Source organism: Pezoporus occidentalis, unplaced genomic scaffold (genome assembly GCF_034315485.1).
Source record: "Pezoporus occidentalis ecotype Australia unplaced genomic scaffold, CSIRO_AGI_Poc_V1 ctg26, whole genome shotgun sequence".
NCBI classification, from domain to species: domain Eukaryota; kingdom Metazoa; phylum Chordata; class Aves; order Psittaciformes; family Psittacidae; genus Pezoporus; species Pezoporus occidentalis.
The window spans coordinates 1,106,486-1,118,375 of NW_026914502.1; the positions used below are offsets into that span (position 1 = coordinate 1,106,486).

The 11,890-nt window shown below is 44.4% G+C and overlaps 1 protein-coding gene across 3 annotated transcripts in view; it reads right to left on the reverse strand.

Annotated features, from left to right (window-relative positions):
• The window catches only part of CBLB (Cbl proto-oncogene B), a 118,107-nt gene extending 110,666 nt beyond the window's left edge, over nt 1-7,441 (reverse strand). For all 3 annotated transcript variants that reach the window (XM_062623896.1, XM_062623895.1, XM_062623894.1), the window contains exons 1-2: nt 7,239-7,441; nt 6,463-6,621 (exon numbers count right to left, since the gene is read on the reverse strand). In XM_062623896.1, the coding sequence (XP_062479880.1) occupies nt 6,463-6,609 (147 nt within the window). In that variant the 5' untranslated portion in view covers nt 6,610-6,621; nt 7,239-7,441. The remainder of the gene's footprint in view (nt 1-6,462; nt 6,622-7,238) is intronic.
• Between the last annotated feature and the right edge of the window lie 4,449 nt (nt 7,442-11,890).

The window sequence follows — 11,890 nt, forward strand, 5'->3', positions numbered from 1 at the left end:
ATTCTTCACCTGAACTTTTGTTCTCTGTAATTTCTGATTTAGTGAAAGCTTGGAACAAGATGGACGCTCTTCCCAAAGCCAACTCTGGGTGACACAAATCCATAGCACTGATCAGGCACTGCAGCTTTCTGGACCAACAAGCACAGGGGAAAAGGAAATAAAAGAAATCTGAAGAGAGGGAAACATATATTCAGGGGCAAAAAAAAATGTCAGCAACGAGAACAGACCACAAGCAGAGAAGGCTGCAGTCATTTGCATTGCTTATTTAACTTAAATCTCATGAACAAAGAATTAATTCTCTTTCTGAGAGTCTATCTTTTGAATCAGATATGCCAACATGCAGACTGTAAGCTGTTTCATATATCAGACATGCCATTAAAGATACAAAAACAACAGGGAAAAGCAAGTTGTTTATGCTGGTTGCTGTATTTTCAACAGATGGCCCATTCAACTCCACAAAAAAAGAACATCCAGTAATAAAGAATTAGTTTCTCTTACAGATGTTCTACAGTCTTCCTCAGTTCAGTATCACTACATAGTCACACAGACATCAAAACAGGATCCTGTGGTTATCGTGCCTTACAAGACTTCACCTGCTCAGTTTACAGACATAAACACAGCACAGTACTAGAACCTTCACCTTGGAAGAAGCCTCTAAAACAGTAATACAACATTTCTTCTATAGTACAACTCAAGCTGATGCATTCTGCCTGAAAAAATGCTAATATTTAGTTCAAGTCAGCGATCCTGTGAAGCAGTACAAGGCTTTCCTCCACTTTACAGAGTACACAAGGCTTGAGTCCAAAGGAAGTAAGTTTGTAAAGAGATGGCTGGTAAACCATATGGTTTCCAGAGTCAGGATGTCCTGACACATACCACAGCAGTTCACAATTAAAAGTAAGCAGTAAGAAATGACATCTGCTGACGCAAAAGATTTACCAATACACCAGAAGTGGCACACATACCTTTCTTCAAAAGAACACAGGATTCAAAAGGGAAAAAAAAACCCCAACCAAAAATAAAGACCTCTATATTGCACTTTCCAAAGCATCCCTCAGCAACCCTTTAGGAGCGGACATGAATCATATCACTGTGTGATTTGTGCATTGTTATGACTGGAAGTAAGCATGTATATATTTAGCAAGCATTCAGCCTAAGAAAAAACATGAAACGCAGTCAGCAAGTTACTAAGAAATCTCTCTCTCATTGAGGTAAACAGAAACAAATCTATGCTCCTTTCACTACCTCACTCAGGGTAAAACCGAGTACTTACTCCAGAATCACAGAAGCAATAGAGTGCAATCCTAACTGTGAAGAGCTAAGACATTATCCCAACCTCCCAGAAACAGATTTTGAAACTGCTAACTTGGTAACTTCCAGACAAACTTACTGTAATGTCTATGGAGGTAAAACACAACTCCCTTTCCATCACCTCGCCAGTGTCGTCCCCCTGTCGTCCCCCCCCCCCCCAAAATAAATACACTACTCATAACATCTTTGAAGATAATTCACTTAAATTGTATGGCATTAATTCCATGGCCTCTTCAGAGATGAGAGTAATGGATGCCTATTGTATGTAGACAATGACTTTTCCCCAGAAATTTGTATCTTCTATCCACTTTTTAAAGCAAATAATTACATTGAAAGTCCTGGACTCATTTGACAAAAGAACTTTTGCTCAAGCAACATACAGAAGCCCTAACACAACCTGTTTAAGCACCTAATGCTAGTCAAAGACAATACAAGGAACAGCTAAAACAGGGTATGTAATGAGTAGGACATCTGCTAAACACTGTTGTCAGCCACAGTGAGCGGACTCCATCAGAGCAGCAGTGCTTGCACACTTCAGAACGGTCTACTGACCACGGATTTTCTGCCAGGCAGGCCAAAAAAGACAAAGTAAACACTTTGACACACCACAGGCAGCACAAAGATAGCTCTGCAGTCAGAAACCATAACAATTCCCCAGAAAGCTACAACACACGATGCTACCAACAACAAATTCTGAAGAACTTAACCAGGAAGGTGCCAACCAGGAAAACTGATGAAATCTGCTCCATCATATTTCTTCCTGCCAAAAGTTAGCTTATCTGCAATGTATTTCATTTTCCACAGAGAGATGGGTTTCTTTCTGAAAGAGCCTTCTCATCAAAACACAGAGGTGACCGATTACTGATCTTCTCAGCTGAGAATATTGCAAGTGCTGATTCAACACCTACCACATTGCAACTGAGCCATATGTTCCCAAACTTGAACAAGCACTAATAACACTGATACAACATATGCACAAGGACGGCTGATTTTGTATGGCCATTTATACTTTCTTATGATTAGAAAGAGAGAAGCTTTGAATTCTTTGTTTTAATGTTTATTCTTTTTCCACAGTGTATACAGGACATAAAACTTCCTATCACTTTTGACCAGGTGATACACTAAGAAACACCATAGTTAGAATTGACCACGGTCTTTGGTCTTTTCTAGATCCCTTGTGGAGCAATGACATGCGATTGATGGGGAAGTTTACACATTCGTGTAGCTATTACAGAAAGTGTTGCAAAGAACAACCAACATACTTTGAGCTACTGTGCTCTGTGAACTCACTTAGATGCTGTTGAGAACTTTGATGTCTGCAAATGTTAATTTAAAGAAAACCACATTACTAAGTTAGTAAAAGCTGTATTACCTCTAAGTCAACAGTATTAGACACACTCTAATTTGCTCTTAGACAGTTATTAAATAGCAAGTCAAACTGCCATCCCCATTTATATAGTCAGAGTCAAAACAACTGGGTGGGCCATGAGAGAGCGCCCAAACGGTTTAGACAATAGTGTTGAACTTCACAGAAGAAAATACAATCATTCCCAGGCCCACTGCATGAGAGTACTGCAGAGTGATTAAAAGCTGCTGAAATACTCCTGTTTAAGAAAAATCCTCTTCAGAATGCATCACGATTTTATCGTCTTGAAACCCGTAAGAGTGAAGTGTGCACAAATAGTACTGCCAACTCTACATAGCCAGAGCAGTAAATTAACTGCTCCCCTGGGAATGTAATAGGCTTCCTCTCCCAAAGTTTTTCCTCAAGATAATAATTACTCTCTAATGGTAATACACAGCTAGTTTCCAGGCTCTAAAATCATTAGTTTAGAATCTCAGCAGAAAATAAAGACATCCCATGTAATTTACACAGAGTTTAAAGGAAGACTTGGAGTTGTTTGTTAACAATGCTTTTATTTATTTATTTACAGGATGTGAGCTTTCCAGAACACATGGCATGTTTCAAAACCAGTAATTTGCTTCCTAGAAATTTACGAGATAAATGGTCAACTTGCCTACATGATGCTAGCACTAGAAAGGAGGCTTGCCTTCAAAACCATAAAAGGAATATTATCTTTTGCACTGCAAAGGAACTTACAAAACTGTTTTGGGTTCTTAATGGTAAAGCTACTGCTCACCCATGAGAAAAGCAGCAGGGAAACTGGACATTGATGCAAACAGTTTACGTTCTTTTAATAATGCATTTGAAATTGTGAATTCATATAAAACAGGACACAACAGTAAACCTCAGCACAGATCCCAGTGGCTGAAGTATACAAGGGAAGATGCAGATGAAGCATACAGCACATGCAGACAAATAACAATCCCTATTCACTGATTATTTAGAAGATTTTCTTTTCTTTTTAATATATAATTACTACTAGTCCCTGCAGACAGGGCTCTTACCAGGAGAACTACCCCAACGACTCCAGTTCTGTCCTGCTAAGGAACTCTTTCAAAACCCTTGATTTTTTCACACTGGTAACAGAAGTTTAGAGACAAGACACTTCTTCAGAACCGCAAGCTTCTGCCTATTCTAACAGCTGAAGTACCAGCCCATGGAAAATAAGCATTACCATGAAATCTGAACAACTCCAAAGCATGCTGCACAATCAATTCTACAGAAAGAAGTCTGCATAGTATCCAAGTAGCCAGAACTTTCACATACACCATAAAACCACTTTCATATTATAGGTCTTATAGAGTAGGCATATTTATAGAACTGGCTAATCCCTTTTTGTTGCGAACAAATCATTCATGCAGAAAATTTCATTTGCCAAAGAAGGAAGTTACACAAAGAAATGAAGGAAAAGTAAAGAACGATAATTTTAAGCAAGAAAGAAATGTAAACCAGAAAATTTGAGCTCTGCCCCTAGTTTTTAAGGCCTCTCTTTTCTCGTCTTTTGGACAGGATAATAGTTTTGCTTTATTTTCATTCTCCCTTTTCCTAACACCTTTAGGAGAAAACTTCAGCTACCTGGTTGCAACAAAAAGATGGTTATCACAGCTACTATAGTTAAAGAATAAACAAGGGTAATGACTATTATTACAGCAAGGGAAATAGGCCTCAAAGCCACAATGTTACCATGGGGGACACCCCAGAGCCTACTGCCTTCACTAGGTATTAATTTGATCAGTGACCCACCAGAGAAATGAGACACAGAACACGCTCCAGAAATGGGATTTGAAATGAGAGTTGATCAAGCAGGTTTCTATTTCTGATTTTAATCCCTGGTTTTGATCTAGGCAGAGGAGAAAATGACCTTCCTGTGCCTACTGCCACATAAGGCTAAGAGACTTGGATTTGTTTGCCAACATATTAAATTTGCTCAAACACATCCTTCCACTATAAGCACCAAATGCTAAAAACTCAAGCAGCAAGCTACAGCATTCTTCACACTATGACATCATCCTGTCTGGTATACTTTAATATCATTTGGAAATACAATTTGATTAACTGAGAGCAGCTTAAAGAGGATACATTAAAGATCCAAATTGAGGACACTTATCCACTAAAATGAAAAAGAAAGCTCATCCCAACATCAAGCCTACAGAACAGACTTTACTGGTTGTTCCAAAGCTCTGCTGTAACAGAGACAGTTATACAAATAGTAATAGTTACCCTCTATTAGCTGAATAAAAGCAATCCACAGGTCCAAGCAGTGGGGTAGCCATGAATACAGAAGCCCATCAGTGGACAACCTTGCCATATAGATTTGTAAATGGCCTGGCACAGGGCTGGGGGGAGGAATTAAGTAGTACATTCCCCACGTGGTTTCAACAACAACAAACTGGATTCCTGGTTTCCAAGCTGAAAACTTCTTCTACTGAAGAGCGCCTGCTTCCAAGTATTTGTAACAGCAGTTCCTACTACAAGATGCTCACTGTTTACAGCATCCTGATCATTAACAGGGAAATGTCAACAAAGTCCTTGTGACAGTACCCATTTCTATCAAGGCTGTTTTCCAAGTTCATAAACATAATCAGAAATGCTGGTGGAAATACAAATGCTACTCTTAAAACATCAAAAAGGAAAGCATTCAAGGACTCAATCAGATACTTCAGAATTACCACTTGTCACAGCATATTACATGAAATAATCCCCAGTGTCAGTATAACTACTATGAACTTCAAGAAATGGTAAACATCTGCATTTTGCAAGAGCCACGCGGAAAGCAAACAGCTGCAGCAAAGAATCACCCAGTTATAACTTTTTTCCTTAAAGTCACAACTTTCTTGCCATACAGACCCAAGGCTAACAGGTAGCATCCCTCACTCCCCAGCAGTTTCAAGAGGCAAGTCTCAAGCAGCACCTCTTACAGGGTGCCTGCCTGAACCTCCTAAACGGTTTTCCGTGTTACAATTAAACTGTTCCTACCATTGGTAAGAAACTCTCTTAGTTTATCTAGCATCATACAAGCTGACACTTTGTGCAATACTGAACAAAATCTACCAGGCTGGTGCAGAGAACCATAAGATGTGAAAAAACACAGTCTATCCCCCACTTCCTGAAAAATGCGTTTCAGTACAGTGTATTTCCAGTTTCAAAATGAAGAGCAGAAGTACTTAAAAATCATTAAAATGCAGAACACATGCTTAAAAGATAGGCGTGCCATACTAATCTGTTTACTAAACTGACAGGAGTGACATCCCCCAGTCCCCACGCACATTCCTAAAAGCACAAACATATCTATGTTGCCATCATGGGCATGTCTCACAGGACGATTAGCTGAACTTGAGTTTCATACTTCAGAGGTCTCGTTTGCAGACTAACAATGTGATCCAACACGAAACACACAGAATATGTGATTACAAGTTTAAGTTAAGCAGCTTCTCGTTAGGACAGCTCTTCAAGTTTGAGTCATTTTAAAGGCTCTGAAAATAACAATAGCCTAAGGCAAACACACACATTTGTTTTCCCTTCACAAACCAAGATTAAAAAGACCCAAAACACGTAGCCAGAAGCCATAGGAAAAAGAAAAAAAAAAAAAAAAAGAGACGAATAGTGCTCAAATAACCTAAACCATAAGTCCCCTTACTTCCCGAGGCACACAGCGCACAGCAGTTTGAGATGCAGGAAGACACCGTTTCCCTATGTGAGCCTATTTAAATAGCCCCATTCTTCACCGCGCGTACAGAGACACTCACCACTTTGTCCATAAGCTTCCAGGTCTTTTCCACAGTCCTCCGGTCGGCAGCTGCCTGCTTAGGGGGGCCCACAGCATCCTGAATGGCATCAATGAAGCCCAGGATCCGTCCCTTGCGCGGGTTCCGGCCGTTGAGGGAATTGGCCATCTGGGAGCCAAGCTGGCCGCAACGACAGAGAAAAACACACGCTCACAAGGTGCTCCGAAAACACCTCGCCACCGAGCTCCCCGCACGCAGCCAGCGAGGCAACACTTCCTTCGTCACGGGCAGGAAAGGGCAAGAGCAGGGCATGCTGAGGAGCAAGTTGAACTTTCCACGACAAACAGCGCAAACCCACCGGGCCCCAGTTTACGCTGGCAGAAGCGCTCCCGGATTTATCACCGCCAACCCGCGGGAGGGGAGAACCCACCCGCCGATACCCGGCCGCGGCCGCCCCAGGGCCCGGCCTGCTCCGCGCCCCTCCGCGGACCCCACCGCGGCGGCGGGCAGCGAGCACACCCCGGCACCGCACAACAAAAGCGGAGCGGAGAGGGCTTGGGGGGGGGGGGGGGGAAGCAAACAGAGCAGCAAAGGTCCGCGAGGGAGGAGGAGGAGAGCGCCCGGGCAGCGGGAGCAGGGGCAGGCACGGAGCTCGCTCCCGGCGCAGGCATACGTACAGATGAGCAGCCCCGCGCGGCTCGGTGCGGCAGCCAGAGGAGCCGCCGAGGAAAGCCAGGAGCAGGCGAAGGGGAAGTGGGGTGGGAAAGGCTCCTCAGACCCCCGCGGAGGCCGCTTACCCCGTCCTCAGCCCGGGGCGGCGGCGGAGGAGCGGCGCGCAGGCGAGGCGTCTGCCGAGCGAGGCTCTCCTCCCTCCGGCGCGGCGGGATTCACCGCCCCGGGAGGCAGGCGGAGCGCGCCCCGCCACCCGTCCCGAGCGCCCCGCGGGGCTCTGCTCTGCGGCGCTGGTGGCGGGGGCAAGCGGCCGCTGCCCCGCAGGGAAGCACGGGGAGCTACCGCCCCGCCGCCCGCATCGCCCTGCCCGGAGCGCAGCCCGGCGGGTGGGGATGTGCGCGCGTACGCGGGAAGAGCCCTAGAGGCACATGCGAGAGAGAGGGCAGAGAGAGATGCACACGCACTGGTCCGTCCGCAGCCCGCGGCACGCTCCGGTCCCCCCTCGCTCCTAGGAAGTGAGCCCGGCTCGACGGCGGCTCCGCGCCCGCCCCCTCCCCGCGGCGCTCTGTCGGCCGCTCCTCTCCGCGGAACATGCCCACCCCCGGCCCCACGCTCCGCCAGGGCAACGCATGCGCGCGGGGAGGGACCGAGCCCCCTGCTCCCGGGCGGGAGCGGGCAATCGGGAGGAGAAACAGCGCTTAAGTGACGGGAGCGCCAGCGAATAAGTGCGGGGACCGGAGCGCGGAGGGGGGCGGCTGCGGGAGAGGGAGAGGGAGACGGGGCGGGCGGCGCGGAGAGTGATAGGAGCGGTGACCAGTGGCTGCGCTCCGGCGGCAGGAGGCGGAGCTTCCGGTCCTACCTCAGTGCTGCTGCCCGCCTGCTTAGGGGTGATCCGCAGCCCCCGGGGAGACCCCCAAAGTGTTCCAGGCTATCGAGGGGTTTACAGGGGGTAAGGAGCAGCTTGGGGCCGTGCCAGCGTGTCCATCACTCTTGGGTGAAGTTGCGGTGTCCCACCCTGCTGGCGCACGTGGTTTGTGTTAAAAATCAGTACTTGTTGCCCCGTTCTTGGGTGTTTTGCCTTCCTCCTCCCCTCCGTGCCTTAGGGAGCTGCTTGGGCTTTGTGTGGCCACGAAGAACGGGAGCTTTTCCTTCTGTACGTCTGGTTTCTCATGTTTTCAGGGTGAGGTTTGTTGTTAAGTACTGAGATTTGTGTTGGAAAGGGGTTGGAGAGCCGCATAAAGCGGTACTGCTGCTCTGAAAGGTGCAGGGCAAATACATGAGCACTTCCGAATTAAAAACAAATTTTTCTGTTAATTTTTTTCAATAGACCTTCCCGTAGAGTACGGTAAATAAAACATCACTCTGTTATGTTTTCGTTTTAGGCCAAGTTTTCCTCTCAGACTTGTATTTTTCCCATGAATGCTGGAGAGGAAAGACAGAAGCTTACCTGCACAAGGTACAAGACATTTGACATCAGAGTCTTTTGAAGATGTTCCATGAGCTAATTGTGTTTTGCAAGTGTTACTATTATAATTGAGTATCATAGAAGGAAACAAACATGCAGCACTCAAAACCTTTGAGGCTGTTTTCTGAGGACAGTTGTATTGGAGGGCTGGTTTTGAGTTTTGGTTTTTTGAATATCAGTGAGTGTGTTTTCCATAGCAGTTTCCTTGGTAAGATTAAAAAACCCTAAAAAAAACCCAAACAAACTGAAAAAAAAGCAACCAAAAAACCCACAAGAACAAAAAAAGAAACCAAAACAAGTACCAAACCCCAAACAACAAAAAGTTGCACAGTGTTTCAGTGTTCCTTCTATGTATATTTTCATTGATAGGTATTTTTGATGCAGGTATCTTCCCATTGATTTATAATGTGTCTTTACTCCTCTGGGCACACATGCAACTATACTACATAAAATCATATCAGTAATGCATTCCTCAAAGGTCGTTGTTCCTCTATTGCCTGAAAATTATTCTTTTCCCTGTGTTGTTTTAAATGTTTTAAACTCTCCTGTGGCAGCTCTCCCTGTGGTTGCTTTGGAGCCCAGCTTGCGTAAGATAGGTTGGTAGTGACTGCATGCTCTTCTGAAACCTTGTTTCGCTGTGGATAAGCAAAGGATCCGACATTGGTTTTGAGCTTGTTAAATCTTTGGTTCTTCTTCTCAGTTGTTTTGTTTTCATTGTTGTTATGTCATTCTCTTTGTATTCTCCACACTGCCAAGAGCTATGATCTGTGAGCTGCACTTGGTAGCTGTCTGGGGCTGAGTCATGTTGTCTTGCAGTTCATCTGAGTGCAGAGCCAGCAGGAGAGAGCAGCTTGGTTTCCTGCATCCCTGTGTATGCGTTGTGTTGTGTTGTTAAGAAATAGCCACCTCTCTGGGGAAGGAGAGTGGTTTTCAGACCCTTACTGCATTGCCTATGTTGTACAGTAAGTGCAGGTATTCTGGGAATTACAGTCCTCAGAGATTCATATGACTGTACATTGGAAGCAAGCCTGATGGGCTTTGGTACCCCTACTGGCTTCAGTATCAAGGGTGTTAAAGATGGGTCAAGCTCTTGTGTGCTATGCTATGAAAGCACTAGAAGGCACTGATTTGGTTTTGTGGTTTCAAGCATGCAGAGTGAACAGACTGTTTGATAGAAGGCACCTGAGAGGTAAGGCTGAGAGAGGAGGAGCAAACAGCAGGTGTGTGTTGTTAGCGGTGGAGAACATAAGGCCTTGCCCACTGGGTCTACAGGTGTGTGAGGTTAAAAGGTCCTTGAAAGGGCAGAAGGCACTGGCCACTTGCAGTATTTTGGTCGAGGCCAGCAGCAGTGTGTTAGTGTGGCAGTCTAGAGGCACGTGTGAGAGGATCTTCACACTGTCTAACTTCATGCTCATAACCTGAATTAAGAAGTTATGGATAGCCTGCTATGTAAAGGTCCGTTGAGAGACCACAGGGTGATTCAAAGCAGAAACCTAAGTCAGGTACTTTGATTCTCTGTGGGAAAGAGCATCTTTCTAGCCTTTCTGTTTCGGCTCTGCGGAAAGTGCATAAGGTAAGTTTGATGTCTAATTAAGGCTCCCAAGTTATGTATATGCAATTAAAATGGCTCCACAGAGCTCTCTTACTCATAAGCTGTCTGATTTAATATTTATTTTACTTGTTGTTGTACTAAAGAATGTGAGAGTTTGGATCTGCTCTTTATAAGTGTTTTAATCACTGTATGAAAACACTACAGGATGGAAATGAGGTAAATATGAGATGTCAAGTTTGTGTATTCTGTGTTACATGAGAGTGGTTCTCAGCCTAGTTAAAGTACTAACCAGTCATGTAATGGTGTCTGGGTAAGCTGCTGTGAGGATTTGGTGGAATCCTGTATTAAAAATTGTGGAGCGAAGGTGGCTATGAGTCAGGGTATGATAAGGGCATCAAGGCAGTGTGAAAGACTCCTTGTTTTGACCTCCTGCATCCCTTTGAAACATAAAGATTTTAGATATGAGCATTTTATTGAAAGGCAAAATTGTGCAACTTTTTGAAAAACACAGCTGCTTGATAGGGAAAAATCAGACACAAGAGTGTAAAATGAAACTAAGAGATTTATGCATTGCAGTATTTTCCTGTCTGTTAACAGGTTTTGGTTTTGTTTTGTTGGGTTTTGGGGTTGGTTTTTTTTGCATTGCTGGTGGCTCTCATTCTCTGGAGCTGTTAGAGTTGTAAGACAGCCTTGTGAATGAAACTTTATGTTGCTGCTCTTGAATGGATTCCCTCAAAGAGCCATTCACAGTAGTGGGAAGCAAGAGAGATGTTTTGGTTTTCTTTGTTTGCTAAAATATTATTGATTTTCTGCAGTCAGTCAATGTATGTGGTTTGGAAGCTGTTTTCATGTGTGGGTTTTTTGTTGTGGTACAAGTGACTTTTTTCCCCAATATGCTGAAGCACAAGAACAATGAAGAGGTCAGATGTAGGTTTTATTTATAGCTATGTAACTAAGATAAGGTATTGCCCTCATGTAGGGTGTAATTTGTAAAGGTTATTACAGTATACAATATGCTGAGTTAAGTGATACAGTAGCAATGCTTGTAAAAGCTTAAGTCAGCTGTTTTGAAAGTTGAACGTGAAGTGCCTTCTTGCTAATTGTAAAGCAATAATACCCTGGTTATCCTAGCATCCTTAATCTTTAAATGTAAGCTCTTGGTGTTTTGACTGAATATGTACACTTGGTGCTTGGACTGGGTATGTGCAATGTTATGAAAAGGCAACTGTTCATAGTGGTGTAGCACTCTGCAGTGCACTCTCAGGCAGAGGTTTAGTGGCTGAGCCCTCACAAGGTCACACTCTTCACAGAGCGTGCAGTGTCGCAGCACAAAGCAGCTGGTCCCTCTGCAGGGAAGCTGGGTCTGTAAAGGCCACTAGAGCCCACTGTTTTGGTGCCCTACATCCATCTGTTCTGTGAAAATGCCAAGCAGAACAAAACCCACACCACAACCCAAACAAAAAAAAGAGAAATGATAACTGTTGTAACAACAGATACCTTTAAGCAAACAGGCCTGGAACTTTAGACACGTTTTAATTAGCCCATTGTAGAACTGCACAATGTCTTAACGCATCTCCCTTCTTCCCCCAGGATCCAATTGTTACATAGCCACCTGTAATAGCTGTTAAGAATATTAAAGTGAGTAAATGGAAAATCCTTTCATGTTGTTATTTTACAGTGCCCTCAAGGATGCTAGGTTCTTCAGATCCACCAAAGTAAAAAAGGCCATTTAGTCACTATTTTGATGGTTGTGAAGGTGC